General features: G+C 37.2%; 2 protein-coding genes across 3 annotated transcripts in view; one reads left to right on the top strand and one right to left on the bottom strand.

Moving 5' to 3' along the window:
* LOC136262472 (ubiquitin carboxyl-terminal hydrolase 3-like) overlaps positions 1-15,111 on the top strand; it is a 15,648-nt gene extending 537 nt beyond the window's left edge. The window contains exons 3-15 of one of the 2 annotated variants that reach the window (XM_066056752.1): positions 1,085-1,145; positions 1,218-1,301; positions 1,354-1,437; positions 13,131-13,292; positions 13,524-13,640; positions 13,693-13,806; positions 13,859-14,058; positions 14,106-14,180; positions 14,225-14,343; positions 14,388-14,501; positions 14,709-14,776; positions 14,832-14,878; positions 14,929-15,111. In XM_066056752.1, the coding sequence (XP_065912824.1) occupies positions 1,085-1,145; positions 1,218-1,301; positions 1,354-1,437; positions 13,131-13,292; positions 13,524-13,640; positions 13,693-13,806; positions 13,859-14,058; positions 14,106-14,180; positions 14,225-14,343; positions 14,388-14,501; positions 14,709-14,776; positions 14,832-14,878; positions 14,929-15,059 (1,376 nt within the window). In that variant the 3' untranslated portion in view covers positions 15,060-15,111. The remainder of the gene's footprint in view (positions 1-1,084; positions 1,146-1,217; positions 1,302-1,353; positions 1,438-13,130; positions 13,293-13,523; positions 13,641-13,692; positions 13,807-13,858; positions 14,059-14,105; positions 14,181-14,224; positions 14,344-14,387; positions 14,502-14,708; positions 14,777-14,831; positions 14,879-14,928) is intronic. The other variant, XM_066056753.1, reaches the window with a different exon arrangement.
* LOC136262443 (protein patched homolog 1-like) lies at positions 15,024-20,670 on the bottom strand. Its single transcript, XM_066056716.1, has 10 exons — positions 20,182-20,670; positions 18,379-18,670; positions 18,246-18,320; positions 17,939-18,199; positions 17,652-17,888; positions 17,509-17,598; positions 17,229-17,459; positions 16,211-17,089; positions 15,321-16,154; positions 15,024-15,262 (listed from the first exon to the last, which is right to left on the bottom strand). Exons 1-10 carry the CDS (start codon positions 20,619-20,621, stop codon positions 15,164-15,166), a joined length of 3,438 nt encoding a protein of 1,145 aa, XP_065912788.1. The 5' UTR covers positions 20,622-20,670; the 3' UTR covers positions 15,024-15,163.

Raw genomic sequence — 20,670 nt, 5'->3', positions numbered from 1 at the left:
TTGCAGTATATTGGTTTATGTTGATATGATCATATTCCCTTCTATTGATTGTCATAAATATAGTTGCTCCAACTTTTGCCTTTGCACACAAACACTACCAGCTTAGTATCCTAATTGTGTTACTCTTAGTAGATACTTATGTGAGGGATAGTGGGAGTGTGTAATGTACTGTATTACATGTGTGTAGAGCTCATGATAATGCACTATGGTTGAGAGCCTAGTCCCAAGACTATGTGTTCCATGCACTCTAATGCCTGCTTTGCCTACTTTCATGTGTGTGGATGCTTTGGAGTTTATACAGTATGTAAATTTCATAATTTTCTGGTTACAACAGCTACAATGAAAGTTACTATATTTATATAGTTTGCAGTGATTAGGACAATTAGAGCTGTACAGGAGACATTTGGCGAAGCCTGAACTTGTCACAAGTAACAAGTATTGTCATTCTTGGTAGATTTCCATGTGCAAAAAAATCTTTGGTTATATTTAAGTGCACTACTGCAATGCATATAATGGCTGTGGAATATGCTGTATGATTATTAACTTCACTATCATTGTTGGCCATGTTACTGTATGTACTTCAAGCACATAATTATGAAATGCATGATTTACAAAACATCCTACTTATTCATCCTACTTACTTAAACACCTGCTTATACCATGAAAAAATTTCCTTACGCATTCAAGGATAAGTAACTGCTTTCATAGCATACAAATTTATAATTATAGTGTTGCTATTTATGAAACAGAAACAAGGTAGAAATCAAGTCACAATGGAATAATCTTGGCACTTTATCTTATCAATCCTCCTGCTTACAACTAAATTTTCCCAGGCTGTTGTCATATTATTAAATAATATACAGCTCCTTCCTCATGGAAAACAATATGCTGCTTTAGGTACATGATACTATTTCCTTATAAGAGTTGTGTATACCTATGATAAAACTATGGGATGGATTTTGTACAGCAAAAATTAGACTAATGTATTTATAGTTATATAATCCACATCCTAAGGGAAGTGGTAGATTTGATTGATAACCCAAGGGATCCTTACAACTTGATAGCAGTGTTGTTTCTTTATCAGTTTGTAGGTCTCAGAAGAGTTCATGGCTATGTCTTCACTGTGGTACTATACTTTGTGGAAGGTAAATAACCCTTAATTGTTTATCATTGAAACAGTAAGCATTTGGATCAATTTTCTCTCCGTTGTCTTCCAGATATGTCAATGCTCATGCCAAGTCTCACTTTGAAAAAACATCAGATCATTGTCTCTGTATGTCTATGGATATGAGCATATTCTGGTAAAGGAATAGTTTTGTTGCTGTATTGTAATTTTTTCTTGTTTGTATGCAGTTACTTGTGTGACGATTTCATCATTAATGATAATGTACATGTCAGTTGTTTGAGGACATACATGCAGGAAATAGCAGAAGGAAGGTTTGTTATTACATATAACATATAGTTTGAAACTTTTGGAGGGAACATAGTTTACAATAAAGGAAGCATTAAACACATTCATAGCAACAATTTGTACTATTGTGTTCTGACATTACGAACTATTACTTACATGATTGGTGGGTGGTCAAAGGGATTATCTTGAACTTGTAACAGATTATATATTATGCTGACTCAATAACAACATGTTTACTACTTGCTGTCATCCAACCTACTAAAGAAACTGTTCTGGTTCAAAAGTTAGAAATGGTATAAACAGGTTGTATACCTGTGTTTTAGTGACTGCTCCTTGTAACTTTAATGATTCTATGAGTTTACCAATTTGTACCAGCATTGTACTTCAGTTCATTTAAAGTAGGTATTACAAAGCTCTGCATTTATTACCTTAAAAATGTCCACTGGTTGATCATAGTAACAAGATGTACTTCTGCTTTGGCTGGTTTACTAATAGGTGATCTCACCCTTGTTTAGCACTTTATTGTAATGATCTCTATGTACCATTTTGTTGTGCTTGATATTAACCATATAAGTGTATAAGCAGTTCGTTGGCAATAGTTTCATTATTCAGGCATAATATTCATTCATTTTTTAATGTGCTATAGTAGCTTTTGAGGCTTTAACCCTTTGAGGTGTAAATTATGCTTTTGTAAACAGATTCACACATAAAGTAACAACACAATCTACTGTTTCAAAGTCTTGATGGATTCCCAGTGTTGGAATGTGCTAAATTTGATAGATGTTTGCTTTCCACAAGTTTTTCATTTGATTTACAATAGATTACGGAGATTTACTGTTATCTTGATAAACTATTTTGTTATCTACTTAAACATGTATACATCTAATTTATGTATCTTGATAACCTTTTAATTAAAATTATTTCCCAGTCCTATTATGGGTTAGGAGAAATGGTAGTAAACCAAAGAATACCATTTGCTGGTACCAAATATTTGATTAATTTTAGGCATACATGTTGGCCGCTGAAGTGATTGAAGTAGTTATAAAGGTTATCCGTTTACATCATTTTAAGTTAGTAACGGTTACTAGACACCATGTTTTTAAAGCAAAATCAATGGGACCCATGCAAGAAAATGAATTTTTTTGCAAAAAATACTTGGGGGGGAATCGCTACACTGAGTGAGTTACTTATATTAATAGCCAATTGAAGAGTGGGAATAAAGGGGACTGGGTTAATTCAGTGGTACAAGCCAGTGAACAGCTGGAATTTAATGGCTTGTTTCTTCCAGCTGCGAAGCGATATTACTAAACAGCAAATAGCATAACAAATGCACCACAGCTTTCTTATTTTCACTAGCGTTCTTCAGTTTGTTCATGCATTCACAAAGATAATCTGTAATCATACAGAAAATATTTAGTGTGACATCAAATGTATAACATCTATAGTCTTGTATGTACCTTGGTGTATGGTAGACAGGTCATTGTTACTCTATGTAATTTGCAGTACCCAGAAGTAGTGGTGGAATCATCGTTAGCTGATTTTTACCAGAAGCTGCACATGACTTTGTTGTGGGAAATGCCAAACAAAGTGTATTTGTTTAGTACTTTGCGGTATCATTAGGGCAATGCTTTGTTACATCTTCATGGAGTGCTAAACTATCCCGTTATCACTATAGAGGATGATGCAAATGTTTACAACAGTGTTTGTGTCGCTTCTGTATAGTGATTATAGTTTTATACATGACAAGCCAAGAGCTGTTGTCAGTGGTAAGACTCACGTGAAATTTTTGCTGCTGCTGTTTCAGATCAGCATTTCTTCCGTATTGAAGAATGTGAGTCAATTGTCTGTCGTTGACCCACAAGTAGTGATAACTCTGACACATGATCTCTCTGGTGTGGCATTATTGAGGAGTCACTACTTAAGTTCAAACATCTTGGGACAGATCATCTGCACTTTGCACTTTCCAGCATATCTTCTTGTTGCTATCACCAAGCAGTGTGTAGGCTGAAGGAAAAGGACTAAAGGTAATACGTTATCCATCCCAAGGTCCCAAGGTTGACATGTCACTAGGGCTAAGGAGGAAATAATACCTCCAATATTTTGATGTTTTGATTTTCCCATGTAAATTTCTATGCTATAACATTATCAGTCAGCTTCATTGGTTAACATACATCAAGTTTGCCAGTATTATTGATATTTCATAGATGATACGATATTGTTACTTGATGTAACCATCATGGGCTTACATTTATACTAAGACAGTATTGTGCTGGCAAGTTGATTGCAGTATATTATTGTACAGTAGTCCATATCCTTTTCATGTGAACACTTTGAAGCATTAAATGACCTTTTTAAATTCACAGTATTGCGGTGTTAGACGGTATCAAAAACAGATAGCACAGTTTAACTTATTAATAATTAGTATATTGCTCAGCACTACTAGCCATCATCCGTATTGTACTGTCATGTGAAACACTCTAATAATACATACACAGTCTGCTCTATAAACACGTGTTCAGCAATATACTATTATTAATTTAGAAATGAAGTAGGAATCCAAGTAATAAAAGTAGTGAAACAAGAGATGACAGATGGTATTGCAGCATAGTTCAGTGGGAAATCCCTACATTGGCATATAATAATGATTTTGTTCATGTAATACCATCATTTATCTCTTGTTTCACTACTTTTAAAACCAGTTACATGCCCACAGCCAGCCTTCGGCCAGCTGTGGGTATGCGCCTGGTCGGTTTGTCAAAAACCATGTGTCTGCCCAACACCCAGATGAGCAAACAGGCTTTGAGCTACAGAAAATAAACCTTCATTCAATGAGTAAAAGTTGTTTACATACCGTATTAAAGCTTAACTTTCTGTTTTTCTCATGTTTACTTGAAGGGGGTGTGGCCAGTTACTGAAACCAGATTAAACAGTTCAGTAGGGGCTGGCCTGTGTGCTGTAATAGACATATAACGACTGAAAAACGATGTGACAGGTCTTGTAAGCTACCAGGAATGGTGTATCTTCGCGAGTTGAAAGGGTGCGTGTCCCCTCTGTACACAGATGAAACTTAAGATGGCACTAAACCGATTAAGTGCAGCCACACAAAACAATTTGTTTCAACCCACGTGCTTAATGAGCTATTTTAGGGTGGCCTAAAACTTTGCTAGTGTACAACTTAATCTATGCCTTAAAAGCTGTTGTGATAGCCTGTGATGCTTTAGTTTAGCATACAAAGTTTCATGAAATAACACGCCTTCATTTTTTGCCTATAAAACTACCCGATTTTTAAAATAACTTTGCCGATGAGCAACCTAGCGCTAAGCCACTTCGGTTCCAACCATTTCTCACCTTGTAGAACAATTTTACGCTTTCCTTTTTACTGATAGCAACATGGAAAGTAGTCAAAACGCGCACTTGTGGGCTACACCATTGGCTAACAACTCCATCAAGCCCGAACCGCGAAAATTCGAAGCGTACTATTGTATAGTATCGCTTACCCAATGCCTATACCGAATTTTGATGTTCTGTGGTACATAATTTTGAAGTTATTTAGCGAGAAAGTAGACGCTAATCAGGGCGCGGTCCATATAACAGTAATCACGTGATGGCAGCTGGTGCCGTTCGCCAATGATTTAACCAGAGTTGTTTTAAAGCGTGAATTGTATTGGTGAATAACATTAGTTGTATCAACGAAAGTAGCTGGGCAGTCTAACAGAGCTTGTTCTGTTAGTCAACTGAGACGCTTTGCTGTGGTCTATGAATTTCCACGTTTGTTCGCGCATTACCACAAACATGCTGTACAATTAACTTTGTGCGGCTGCCCTTAATCTGTTCAGCGCCACCTTAAGAGCAGTTGTGAAGAGAAGTTGTATATGAAAACACAATAGACAAACTATAAACAGTTAAGAAGATACTTCTGTGCATAATTTGTGTTTGCTCAAGTTGTACTTCCTTAACGATGCATAGTAATGAAATTGATGAATTACAAATAATTGGTGAATTACAAAATTTGTATGTATTGTTGCAAAACAATACGAGAAACAAAGCAATAGCATGCTGTGTGATTAATTTAATATATAAAGGGTTGATTTTAAATTGATATACTAGTTTGTTTGCTTTTTTGTTATAACATACAGCTATACATGTGTGGCTGTTCTATTAGGGTGACTGCTGTATTAGAGCTCGAGTAAGCTTTCATCTACCAGGAGGTGTGTCACTATTTCATTGTGCTAGCATTATGAATACAGCTAGACCAATAATAACAGGATGTGCCATTGTGGTTGAGTAAATAGACTGTTAAGAGGTGTCATCTCAATGCTCGATCGTTATTAATCAACCAAGGCCAGCATGGTATTGGACCTATTGTGAAGTTACTGGTATCTACCGAACGTAAGCGCTTAAATAAGTCTGCAGCGCCTAAATATGCTGCTTGATAGGAAAAATTAATACCTCAATATGATTTTATTGCATGAAGGACGAAATTTATAGATAAAAGGAAAAACAAAACGCGGAGGGAAAATACTTGTCAGAACCCCAAAAAACACATCACACTGGTAAGTTTGTTATTGTGTGTAAAATGGTGGCCTTGCACTGCTTCGTTTAGCCTCCAGCTTTGCAAATTTTTAAAAATTCTATATCCAGCCACCTGTAAGTGGTTTCTTGCTTTTAATGCTTTATTTGATGTTAGATGGACTAATATTCCATAAAGGTGATTTTCGTCACATAAGATATTTCTAGGAAGGTGGCATTTTAGGTAGCGCACGTCATTTTTAGGGATCCCTACTTAATCAGTACTACCGTACTGTTTGATATTGAGCAAATGGAAGTCGATATATAAAGAACTTTGTATAGGAGAATCATTGTTCTATAATAGCCATACAGAATGCAACAGTTCTATATTGGGTAACTATAGAACACTTTGATATCCACGCTTCTTAGTTATAGAACTGCACAAGACACATTAGTGTGTGCCAAGGCCTATCTGCTGGCTAATAGCCTGCAATCTCCCATCCTGGCCAATACAACCAAGCCAATCTAGGCTAATAACCTGCTCCACTGGCTGACCAGTCAACCCAACCAGTAAGCACTGGATTTGATTTATATATGTATACTTGAAGATTTCGATGATGGTTAGCTGCAGTGAACATTCTTACTACATTTTGCTCACATAAATGGACAAACACTTTCATCAAACAACATATTTCAATTTTCCAGCTAGTTTTATAATGATCAGAGTTGTGATTAATTTTGGAAGAGCAAGGCCATGCCCCCCTGGGGTTTGGACACTGACTTCATTAAATCATAGTCTATTGCAGCAAATGTCATTTTTAGGATCATCATCAGGGACCTGTAGGAAGATAAAACCTGTAAATGCAGTGAGTGATATTAAACTACAGTTTTAATAGCCTACGGTCTATGCAAGTAGTTGCATGTGTGTGTGTGTGGTGTATCACTTTTCCAATAAGGCTTGCTGACCAGAAAAAATACTCTCTAATTAAACAGTCATATTGTGTTGTCCTTTCAGAATACAGCACAACTACACCTATCACCCACTAGTGGCTTAGGCTATTCCTTGGTCATCTGTCCAATACATTCATCAGCTTATGTGTCTGTATAGCACCTTGGCAGCTCTAATGCTGCTAGTCAAATCCAGGTCTGTGAGATCTCCATACATTAGATGGTTATTGCAAGTCATGTTTGGATCACTTTTTGTGTTCTCATCCATGTCAAAATATTTGTCTGAGTTGACTTCAGAAGAACATGCATTTTGATTTTTCATATCAACTCTTTCTTTAGAGGTACATATTATTTAGGTGTCACAAATTGTTTGAATAGCTTATGCTTCTATATAAGGGAGTAGATAATACAGTAATTGTGATCAAAATGCTACAGAGTGACCACACCACTTAATGATAGCTAATTGGTTTGTTATAACAACAAACAAACAAAGCTGTGCTGCAGCTGCACTTGATTGATCAGTTTTGTTATAGAAAACAAGCCATTGCAACTACGTACCTTAAGCCATTGCAACTACGTACCTTAAGCCATTGCAACTACGTACCTTAAGCCATTGCAACTACGTACCTTAAGCCATTGCAACTACGTACCTTAAGCCATTGCAACTACGTACCTTAAGCCATTGCAACTACGTACCTTAAGGTTATGGGATACTGTAAACCCACATGTACACTATCAGTCATTTTTCATGATATAGGGTTTTGATTTTTCTTAATCCATTGTTAACAAATATTTATGCATTCTTAACTTCTCATTGAATGACATGGAATTCAAATGTTGTTATGGAAACATGAGTTGTCCCCATGCCAAACAGTGAAAACTGTGAACCAAAAATCAGACCAATGAAGAACCATGAGAACTCACTAACAATTCTAAGGTTTGGAGAACGTCACTTGTAAAGGACTGACAAGAGGATTTGTGAATAGTGTGTATAGTTGCTGAAATATGGCTACAATATGGCCTAAAGCAAGATACCGTGGTCACAATTAATTTTTGAATTCATATCACAAGCACTAAAACATTATTTCTAACAAATGGCTCCGTCAGCATGCTATTATTCTCCCAACAATTTAAGCCTGTTACCAGCTGATATACAACACAACACCAAGCTTACCTAATAAAATTGTTGTTTGACAGTCACTCACTATCCCGTAACCTTAATGTCACTCAATCAGTAGGTATACTCTAATAAAGCAGTCACCATGTATGGTATTCTAACTATGTAGATGAATAAAAGAAATTGGAAATTTTGATAAGGGAATGGGGATCTCACTGGGGGAAAAAAAAAAACGGCTGTCCATGGTGACTGCTTCATTAGAGTATACCTGCTGATTGAGTGACACTAAGGTACGTATTGCATTGCCTTGTTTTCTATAACAAAACTGATCAGTGCAAGTGCAGTTGCATGTGGTTTTTAAAAAAAATACTGCAGCTAATGATGTACCAAAGAAGATTCACAGGGATGGTAATATAAACCAGAAATACTATTATGACTCAGTTACCTTTAAGCATTATGTAATTAACATCGTTTTCTTAACAGAGAATCAATAATTTATAGAGATTGTGGTTGACATTATCCCACTAAATTATAATGTATATACAAAGTCTCTAGAATTACTGTGCTAGTGACTTAAATAGCTGTCATATTTAATGCACGCTTTCTTGTTCTCAGATGTACTTGACTGCTGTATTTGAGTATCTATTGACTGCTCAGTTAAAATATTTTGATCTTTGCATATTGCATATTCTGGCATATTTAACATGCAGAATTCTGAAATGGCCCAGTTTGAGGCTTTAAAATTGTGAAAATAGAACACACTGATCCATTCAACAAGCCTTGCTACTTTTTATCCTGATATTCACCTTGTAAACAAGTTGATGTTATGCTACTTCTAAAAACCAGGCGCCCATGCAGTTAATGCTGTCCCATTCTAACTAAATAGGCAATTAATCAACCATGTATATAATTTAAGTTTATATTCATGCTATTGCTATTATTGATAATTATACTGCTATTTAGCGTATTCATAATTCATGGATTATTTTGTAATTTTGGTGATTATGTTGCTATGCACTGCTAAGGAAGCATAATACTTTAAATCACAAATTACGCACAGAAGTATCTTCTCAATTGTTTTATAGTGTGTCTATCATGTTTTCTAATGTGAATTGTATAGAGAAAGCCTTGAGGCTTCCCGTCATTTTCATGCGCATAAGTACGGGTAATCCCCCCCTTTCAACTTGAAGGTATGCTATCTCTGGTAGCTTATTCAAACTTGTTTTAAAGTTGTTAAACGTCTATAAAACTGAAAGGGAAGACCGTCACAAAGTATATGAAGAGTTGCTATACTCGTATTTCAGACCTCTGAGAAGAAACCACCTCAGAGCAAGTTTATATGTGTGGAAGTTTAATACAGACTTAATTTAGCTTCAATTCTTACATCCTGGCTGTTTCTTTCCAAACATAGGTAGGTAGGTACACACACACGTTTTTAAATTTGATATATTTTAACTCTTAAAGGCTTAAAATATATGCTTTACTAATTGATTACAAGTTTAAGGAATTTTAAGTTCAATTAGGGATCATAGGAAAAAAAAAGTAGGGAAACAAGGGAGGTCACCTGCACCTGCAGATATACTAGTGAACCTAATTCAGTCCCCAAGACCAAGACTGAATTAGGGATTAAATGTTCACTAGTATATCTGCAGGTGTAGGTGACCTCCCTTGTTCCCTACTGTTTTTTTCTATGATCCCTAATCGAACTTAAAATTCCTAATTTTTCCTTAAACTTGTTTGTTTACTTTTTTGTAACATTATTATGACTGGTGAACCCACGCATACTGCATCAAAAGCAAGGATGGCACCAGAATTAATTTTTTCGTCTGAACGCGCACCCCAGCTATCAAATACTGCTTCAAAAGTGGAGTGGCTATTATGCTTTGCTTTCAGCTATGTTCAGCCTGTTACACAGCACTACAGACGAAAAACAGTAGAAGAAGTGCCTCTGCAACAATCCAGTCACCACGAAAATATGATGATTCACATGCCCCCAACTATCAATTACTGCCTCCAAAATGCAGCAACCACTACGCTTCACTTTCAGCTATTTTCAGCCCATTATACAGCATCACAAATGAAGAACTGTGTTAGAATCGCCTCTGCTATCAATCCAGCCACCATGGAAAATACAGACAATTGTTTACAAATGCACTGTAGGGAAGCCATGCATCGCGGTACCGCGAATCGACACCTTGGGCTGTCAGCAAAAAGAAATGGGACACAAAGGAGGACAAAGGTAAGTCCATGATGCGTGCATTGTACATACTGCGGTATGCCAAAAGGCATGTCTCGGAACGAAGCGAAATCGAACAGTGAAAAAATCAAGCCCATAGCCTTAGCTGTTATCAAGTTACACTTGCCTGAAGGCAGGCATGCAGGCATGCAGGCAGTTAGTCAGTAGAAAATTCCATTGAATGATTTTTTTTTTAATTTTGTAACAAATTATTGGAAGCCTTTAGGATCGTACTGAAGGTACTTTTGGGCTTGGTTGTACCTAACCAATACTGCCAAGGTGCCAGGATGGTGTTGTAAAGCTGGTTTTTGGTTGGCCAGAAAACCCCAAATGTCCACGATCCCTAATATACAGTACTACCATACTGTATGACATTGGCATATAGCACACTCAATATTTGATTGTCTTGATATCATAAAAATTTCAGTAAGTAAAAATGTGAGATCATCACTCCACCAAAATGCTTATGTGTCATGCACTATAGAATATTTAGTATATTGCCTACATATCAGGATTATTGCACGTTTTTTGATCACGATATATATGTCAGCATGAAGCCATAATGGATTACTGAGAAAAGTAGCAGTACAACACTATAATAATTATAGCCCCTAACCCTAAGTCTCTTGTAAAGAAAACCCTATAGTTGGTTATTTTTGAAGGGTTTTTATTTTCGGATGTTTTGAAGATGCCTTTCTCTCTGAAAATAAATTTCCGAGTCTTGTTCTTCAAAAATCCCTGTTCTTCAAAAATAAATTCCCACAAGTAAAAAACATGCTTTCACGTGATCAAACAACACGTATTCGCTCATTACAAGTTTAAGCTCAGTATTATTAATAGTAGTTGAACAGTATCATTACTACATCAATAGCCAGTAAACTTTCCAGAACGACCATTGTTGGGAATCCATGCCATCTGCTGCTGTACCCTGATTGAGCCGATTGCCTTGTTAGTGGATGCTTACTACTCCACTACTTAAAACTCAGTCTTCTTTCCAGTGTGCAAAAGCAGGGATTACTCTGTCCTCGATTCCATCAGTAAGGCGACCACATGCAGACTCTATGTGTTTTTGTAATTTGTGACACAAATTTCTATTTGCTTGAAATCCACCTGTACTTCGAAATATGCATTCTTCGAAATTAAAACCTTTGAAATTCAGATTTTACTGTTCCTACGAAAATTTCTGGTTCGAAAATAACCAGCTATACAGTAAATTAACATCATTTTTTAGAAAGTTTGTGTAAAAGTGCTCACACCATCATTTGTTACAATATGTACCTTTTCCAATGTAATCTAACCTAGCAAGTGCATGTAGCAAAGTACATGATCAATATACTCTAATAGAACAGTCAATTTGATTTTTAAAGTACTCAACTTCCTTAATTTCTGCCTTACATCCAGTTCTATAAAGTTCTCTAGCACATTGTATGTGCATTGTATTTGAATGTGGAAATGTACTTATTTACAGACATCTCAAACAACATAATGCAGTTACAAATGCAACATTCTGTTCTCATGATCACCATTGCGTCTGTAAAAAGGAGAAGGGTGGGGTATAAGCAAGCTCAAAGGTTGAAAGCTTGGGCTTGTACAAGATGATGTAATACCACCCATGCTGTTAAAAAGATTCACCTTTTAAAATTATGTGAAATCAGGCCATAGACATCATTTTTGAGCATTGAACAGTGGTCGAGTTTGAATAATTGCCACATTGATTTTTGGAACAAACTCTGTGGCTTTTAACCAAGTAATATGGTATTACAGACTTGTAGTATACACTTACTAGTATTTACTGACGAAAAATCTTTTCTGAAAAGCCAGAAATCACAGCAACTCTTCAAGTAGCTACAAGTCTCTGAGATAATGATACGAGATGGTACTATCACTTGAAAATAAACATGTCATCTTCTATTGTTGTCACGGCCATCACAATGCAATTACTGACAAGGCAATACTTTCCATCTATAGAAACTATTCAATGACAAATATGTTAATACTGATAGGCAGTGTGAGTCCCATGCTCCTTTACTACCTTACATGCTCTGATAGAATGTATAGCTAACAGTTGAGTGCTATACCTTAGAGCTGTTCCCACAGGCTTAAGCTTTACATTTGAGAGGAGGGTGGCTATCATCCATCTCACCATCAGGGCTAAATGGAGTTGATTACACCACTGAATTTAGTGTAAGAAAAGCTTTTGATTCGTACTGATCTGCTCTGGCTGTACCTGTAGTCTGTGGTCACTATAAAACTATGTATGGTCTTGATTGTGGTCACAGTGTAGCTATATAATGTAGTCAGTGAGGCACCTAAAGATTATCATTGTACATCCTTAAACCACAGGATAGAATGGAGTACATTCTTTACTCAGTGATATGTGTATATAGCTAACATCTGTTTAATTAAGAAGCTGTGCTATATGAGTTTGATGAATTAATCAAATAGAAACAATTTGATACCGCTGAATATTATTATCCTAGACACGTAGGGTAGTGTGATCTATGGCACACAACTAGTTATCCTGACTGATACACAAGTATTAGGTGACATGTAACTGCTTAGTGTTATTGATTCATAGCCATTTGATATGGGTATGTGTTTGTGTCATGTTCTACCAGTGTACAACTAGACACCATGTTTGTAAAAACTTTGAACAGTTTTTGAAACTAAGTAATCTGTACATTGCTCATGTTACCAATCTGTTTACTTCAAGACTTCAAATAGATGTAGTGATTGATATCATTTTAATGGCAGTGTGTCTAATGCAATTATGACTTGTATGTTGATGTCAGGAACTAAGTGTCCACCAGTTAGTAAGCAACCTCTCAGGTGCTTGTTAAATTGCTTGCTTATGTGATAAAACAGTAATCATCATGTTAGTACAAATGGCTTCTCTCTCTACCATATAGTAGACAAGTTGGGTGTAAATCAAAGGGCTCATCATCTGGTATCCTGGCTACTCCTCCCAAAGTTATCAAACTGGCCAATGGGGAAACCTGTCAACTTCACTGTGCTGGTCTGAGGAACCTTGGCAACACCTGTTTCATGAATGCTGTCCTTCAGTCTCTAGGGTAACCATATGTGTACATGTGTGTGATGTGTGTGCTTCCTGTGTGTATATATGTCTGCCCATATCATTTCCTGCTGGTATGTAGTGAATGGCTAATAAATAGTTTAGTGTTATGAGATAATGTATTTGCTATGGTATCTGTGGTCAGTGTTGGGGAGTCATAATGGTATATTTGGCTGATACTCCTACCCCGCCACAGCAATGTACTAAACTGTTTGTTGTTTTTGTACAGCAATAATGAGGAATTTTGCAAGTACTTTCTAAAACGACCTTCCTTTCAAATGGATGTGAATGGTTGTTCACCCTCACACAAATATGACACACGGAGCACCTCAAAACCTGAAGAGCTGTAAGATATCATTTGTGTCACCTGACTGTCATGTCACTAATAATATTCATAGGTTGTTGGCTGAAGAGTTACGTAAAATATTCATTGCACTGTGGGAAGAAAGCAATTGCAGTTGTTCACCAGACTCTTTGTTTTCTGTAGTCTTGAAAGTAGTACCACAATTCAGGTAACTCACTACTGATACTGCTACTATCTGGTAGCTAACATGTTGTGTATAGAGGGTACCAGCAGCAAGATGCACATGAGTTCATGCGTTATCTTCTTGATGAACTACATGAAGAGTTGCGTAGAGCGTCATGTTGGACAATGGACAGGAAAGGGACCACCATTGTGTCCCACACATTTGGCGGAACACTGCAGAGTGATGTTGTGTGTTTAATATGTGGAACAGAGTCACAAAAATTGGACCCCATACTCGGTAAACATTACTGTCACTTCTTCTGTATGTATCTACAAGATTTGTAGATTTTTCTTTGGATATACCAGAGCAGTTCATCTGTCGAAGAAAGGGAGACAAGCTACCCAACTGTACTCTGGAAGGTTAGTACACCAGAAGTGCCAATGTTCGTATGCTCCACTTGTAGATTGTCTGAAGAGCTTCACTTCACTAGAAAAACTGGAAGAGTCTGAATGGTACTACTGTGAGAAGTGTGGCTCAAGACAACAATCATCAAAACAACTTTGCATGTATTCTCTGCCAAATGTGAGTATGACAAACTGTCAAATGATATGATGATCATGTTACAGGTGTTATGTTTACACTTGAAACGTTTTCGTTTCACATCATTTCTACGTTCAAAAGTTGATGTTTATGTCGAGTTTCCACTAAAGGGTCTTGACATTTCACCTTATGTGAATCAGGTATAGTGTGAAGTTGTACACACTACTTGATGTATCGTTAACCAAAGATGTTTACATATGATCTTAATTATTGAAACCTGATAAGCTTAGATGGTAATTTTACTGGTAATCAACCTGTTGCCATGATATCCTATCGGCCTACCCACAGCATTTAGAGTACTATAGAAAGTAAATTAAGTATTATAGTATGTATGTGTTAATGTTTAGTCTTTGGGAAAATCTAAGGAGAATTGTTTATATGACTTGGCAGCAGTCGTCGTCCATCACGGATCGGGGTCAGTTATTTGAATGTTCCACTGTTAGTGTATGATTAACTACAATACACTGTAGAGTTGGATCTGGCCACTATACAACCTACGCTTGCAGCTCAGTATCTGGTATGAGCTATTATCTACCTTGTACTTGTGTGTAAATTGTGTGTGTACAGGCTCATGGTACCACTTCAATGATAGCACAGTTAGTTGTGTCACCCCTGAACATGTATCTAGTTGCAAGGCTTATATACTCTTTTATGCAAGGAGATCCACCAAAAACAATAATATGAAAATAGATAAATGAAACTTATTTGTGTTGTATGTAGTATATTATGGAATGAATAATTCAAATGTTATATACTGTAATTATGCACGTTAACATGTAATTATGTAGACCGCCAACAGTATCTAATACAAAACTGAGTTGCGGCTTTCACTTAGCTCTTGATAGCTTTGATTTTTTGCATCCATCGACTTCTCTCTCTGTAGGCCTGGTATAGGACTGGCCTACAAGAGATAAAACACAACATATGTTCAAGGTGAAACATTGTACTACAATGCTTACCTGTGCTGGTGGTCCAACTAGGGATAGTATTACTGGCAGGAGCACTAATCCATTTAGCGCTCCCAACAAAACAATACTTAGTAGTACTGCAAAGAAGTATTTGCGAATAAAAGGAAGTTCAGCAAATGCCAACATGATGATGCCCAAAAATGTGGTAACACTTCCATTAAAGATTGGTGTAAATCGGTGTTCTAAGGCTTTGTGCATCCTTTCATTACGAGTCACAAGCCAAGTTGCCAGTCTGGTTGGAAGTTCAATTCCAAAAATACTCATTTTCTTCTCACCAGGATTAGCAGTGGCTTTGAGGAAATAGAAAGTCAGAGGAGCTGCGAATTCTACTGAAACACCTACAGAAGCAATTATCATAATAGCAGGTAGAGAACTGAACTTGATGTCCAGAAATCCTGTTACACCAAACACTTCAGCAGATATTAAGGCCAACATACACACCAGAATGACAGCACTCCACACATCCATTAGGAAAAATGATGTTGCAATAAAACAAGCCACCAGGATGAGACCACAGGCAATACCAACATATCTCCTAAGGTTGATGTATTGCTCCCAGAACAGGAAAGGAGTCCCATCTGGATAACTGTTGATGCCACTATTTTTATATCTTCCCAAAAGGTCTCTTATCTCATCTATGAAATCTTCGAAGTCAGAAGTGTCCTGGAGGCCTTCACAAAACAAGTGGTGTTCAGCATATACAATTGGACCGTAATTTAGTATAGCACTATTGTTAACAAGCCCCCAAAATTGCACATTTCCTTCAGGTGGCCGAGGGTCAAATGATGGTGATGACAATGTAAACTGGCTGTCATCCAGTGAGACCTGAAACAAATAAACACATATAAAACATATAAGGAGTTGTCAATTTGTGTGCTTACCCATATTGGTATGTACTGGTAGAATTTGTCTTCAGGAATAAATGATGATCCATTTACATCATATTCCACTAATCGTGGTAATCCTGTCATCGTTGGGTTACATAGTACAGCAGTTTGTGCTACAGGCATTGAATAGTTAAGTGATAGATATATAGCTACTACTAATTGTGTCATGTCTGCAAAAGTTGATGATGTTCGTAGTGTTAGATTGAGACCATTGCAGTAAGTTTGATCAAGGCGAGTGAAATAATTTGTCATCAGTGTTACCCAGTACGCTGTAAAACCTCCAGCATCTACAGTATATCTTGCTGTTTTGGTTTCCTCACTTAATCGAATCAGTGCTCTTTGTACATCACGATCAGCATAATTAATGTTCTTCGTAACAACTCTGAAAGAATATGATGCAAAATGCTCTACGTTAGCACTAGTAAAGTCATGTTCTACAGTTCCAGCTGGTACAATATCTTCAACATTCAAGCCATCCTCGACTAGGGTACAACCCCACACACAAAATCCAAACCAAATGGTGAAGACAACTACTATAACAAATTTGACTACATAGTTCTGGAGGAATGGAGAATAATACCCAACTACCAGTGCAGTGAGGGGAGACTTGTAACGTCTCAAGCGATCCAAAGCACTAGAGCAGTTAGATGGTTTGGTATCTTCTACCTCTTCCTTAGTTTCTATAGCTTTAGTATCATCATTATTTTGTATTGCTATTGTGCTACTGCTATGGTAACATAATTTTATTACGCTTGCTGGAAAACAACAGAAAAAATCAACTAGTTTAGCCTTGACCCTGTAGTGATCAATGAGGATGAAACTGGGCAGACCTAGCAGTAGTGCAAAATAGTTGAAGATCACTGCTAATCCAACCTGCAGATAAAAGAAACTAGTTCATATAGGAACTGTGATGAGTGTATAAGTACCACGAGGCACTTTGGTAACTGCACTCTATTCATGCTTGTAGATGTACACAGTGTCCATGAAAAATGCATTGCAACCACAAATTTACCTGTATGGCAAAGTTCCTTATAGCCGGTATCGGTATGATGGCTGAGAGAAAGAAACCAGCTGAGTTGGTGAGGGAAGTCAGGGTGATGCTTGGACCAACAGCACGCATGGTAGATATTAACAAAGTTTTAATGTCACTATCAAGGCCTTTCTGATACTGAATCTCAAAAAATGCATCTCCAATAACAAACATGTCGTCCACTCCAAGTCCAAGCACAAGAAAAGGGAAAACCTGTTAGGAAATATTCGCATTATATACAACTATGGTGAGATGTCCTTACTTGGGTTGTGGTGATGTTAAAAGAAACACCACAAGCTGCGGTCAATCCTAAAGCAGCAGCAGAGGCTAAAGCCACCAGGACTAATCCTACCTAAGGAAGAAAATTAATATAAAGGAAAGCCAGTTACAACGTGACATACTCACCAAACCAACAGAAGCATGTGAGTTCACCCAATCAAAGTAAAGGAAAGCAATTCCACAATAGATTATCATAAGAATGTAGCCAATCACAATGAGATAAGCTGTAGCATTAGAGTATTCCTCAGCTATGTCATCCACTTTTTCAGACGTCCAACCGTAAATTTGATCTCTAGACACTTTAGTATGATTTCCTCTTGAACCAGTGTCCACTTCACCTCCTTCATTAAACCTGATTACCAACTATGAGAATAATAATAATAAAGCTAACAATAGTCTTAGCATTGTCTTACATTAAAAAATCTCTCTTTCCACCTGGAAAGCAAATCTTCAACCTCATCTCGTCTTAAAGAAATGTTTCTGTACTCCTTTAGTGATTCCTGTATGGTGGCAGGTCCATTAAGAACAATACCACCACGTAGTGCAGCTGGTAGAGCTCTTGCTGGATCTTGTTCAAAAGCACGTCCAGAATAAATTAGGGATGGTGGTTCGACAATCAGTGCAGAATATCCATTACAACCATTAATTATTGCTTCCTGTACAGGATCTGCAAGCTAAATGAAAATTTTAATTTAATTAATATTTAAAGGACAACACAACCTGTAATCCAGTCGGACAGTCTGATGAAAAACATGGTTTATTAAGGAATCCGGTAAGTTGCAAAGAAGCTATTCCCTGTTGGTAGCATAGAGGAGTTAAACACCATTGTACGTACAAGTAATCATTTACATACCCCATCTATAAATGGAGTATAATTAGGATCGCCTAATGAAAGACAATATCTTAGTTGATCGATATCCAAGTTTTCTAAGCTCAAATTTTGACCATTAGCAAGGTTTGCACATGTAGATATGTTTACTGGCAAAATAGGTGAATCTGGTTCCTGCAAAATGGACCCTTCCCAGTAGCAGTCAACCGGGGTAATAAACAGGCATGGTGATAATCCTGCAGCTATTCTGTTTAATTCAGGAACTTGAGGAAGGCTCAGTCTTGCTATTGAACAGAAGTCACGGAAAACAAAAGTCCTGTGAAAAAAACAGCATATTGTTAGTACATTGCAATAGTTTGCACTGCATGCCAAGTAAAAACATACACACAAGTATATGGTCCGGCATGCATATCACAGATTGATATACACAAGCTTTACAGTTGGCTAAATAACTATTACAATTAAAGCCAATGATGTCAATCTGCTGTACACTGACTTTTTATCATGGGGGGAGCATGCCACTATAGCCATGAATCCCACAAACAAAACTGTCAATGTCTTTCAGAAATGTAATTGTTGTATTTAGTATATACCATATAGCCAGATACCATATAGCCAGAAAGTTTGGTGAATTTGGCAAGTAAACGGTGTTTCTCCAAACTAAAATTTGCCAAATCATTTGTCCCATTTCAAATCTGTATTAGCTACTAACAAATCTGTCAAACTTTTTCTCAATTGTGGACAAATTCACTAACAGTCAAACATTCTGGCTATACTGTAGCTAGACAAAAATCAAATAACTATATATATAAGCATGCAGCCTGTTTTTGAAGTATCTGTTGTACCTTTATGTTATCATGCATGTACTGTAAGCCTAGTCAATTGCTCATTGTAACTCAGAAGAGTGCTACCTAACAAGAAGGATGGTAAAAGCTACATCTATACGCCATGTACTTCATCTATGCATGCAATAATTTTGGGACCATTACATTATAAGTGTCAGTTGTGCTTAACTGAGCAAGGAGATATTGGATTGGGGTTAGATGGCACACACAGGCAATATTACATTAACCATTATTCGTTCTACGTATTTTGTGAATAGCTATAAAGTTATTTTGGTAGCTATATTTGTTAAGTTTTCTTTATAGTTGCAGATGTGGTATATAGGACTATAGAAAATATTGGTAAGTGTGGTGCAATTCCTGATCTTAGTTCTTCATGTAGAAAAAAAAAAACAAGCAGCCCAGCAACATCAGTGTTGATAATAATTATTCTAAACCACTATACCTCTATACAGAGCTAGTATCATGTAGAATAATTTAAACTTTAGCTTACTGTATAGCTACCTCTGCATGGGTCGGCACAGTTTGATTGATACCTATGGAAGCACATTCTAAATACATTATGGTAGACAGTTTACCTATGATGGTTTATGGAATTTTGTATGATTAAACCACAAATCTTACCCACCATGCAATATATGGTATATCTGCACAAATTTTCTCAGGAAGATACAAGAAGGGAGGTTGTGTGTGGGCACTGGACAACCATGCATGCGTACAAAAATAGCTAGCTATAGTTATTTGTTTCCAGTATGTAGTTCAGTATACAAATGGTGAATCACACTGGCACACACACACACACACACACACACACATACAACACACACCAACGCACGCACAGTGTGAGTGCAAGTTACTATGGATATGCATAGGAAGCTTCGCAGCTAGGGGTGGGGTTACACGTGACAAAATTCATGTGAAGGTGAACGAGTCCGGCATGTCCGGTTATGACTAGCCAGCTAAATGCATGTAGCTAGTTCCTTACGTGTCTTTGTACTCAAGTGTAATCCTCGTAGCTGCTTTTAGGATGTTCAGGTGATCATAGAGTGAAGCTGTAAAATTATCTCTGACTAGTTGAACGATGGGCTCTTGGGATTGTGCAAATCCATCGTCAAAATGATCGTCCGTGTATTCAATCTCACTGTCTAACCTTCCGCCTGTCTCGACCCACAGCTCAGCTACCGAGGTTTCTAGATCGGAGCGGACAAATCCAATGCAGAGTAGAGCGCACACTAATAAGATGCCACCGAGGAAAGCTGTTGCCAGAACCGGTGACCATAGCGTTATCAACCTTCCCACTAACTCGAAGAATCCTTCTACTGCTGCTCGACCATACAAACAGGGCGTAAACCCGGTAGCATTTCCAGCTTTTATTTCTTTCAATGCTTGCTTTGCATCGTGCAAATGATGAGCATCAGCTACCATCGTGAGCTTTGTACCAAAATAGGGTGTGTCTCCTTAATGTCGTACGGCA

This window comes from Dysidea avara, chromosome 7 (assembly GCF_963678975.1).
Source record: "Dysidea avara chromosome 7, odDysAvar1.4, whole genome shotgun sequence".
Classification (NCBI taxonomy): Eukaryota; Metazoa; Porifera; class Demospongiae; order Dictyoceratida; family Dysideidae; genus Dysidea; species Dysidea avara.
The sequence above is the reverse complement of the archived record's forward strand: the minus strand, read 5'-3'. Positions and strand labels throughout refer to the sequence as shown.

Excerpts from the sequence above, each read along its gene's own strand:
- LOC136262443 (XM_066056716.1), bottom strand. The coding sequence starts at position 20,621 with ATGGTAGCTGATGCTCATCATTTGCACGATGCAAAGCAAGCATTGAAA. Across the intron at positions 18,321-18,378 it reads ATACTCCATTTATAGATGGG|GGAATAGCTTCTTTGCAACT; the intron begins GTATGTAAATGA and ends TGCTACCAACAG. Across the intron at positions 17,599-17,651 it reads CACATGCTTCTGTTGGTTTG|GTAGGATTAGTCCTGGTGGC; the intron begins GTGAGTATGTCA and ends TTTCTTCCTTAG.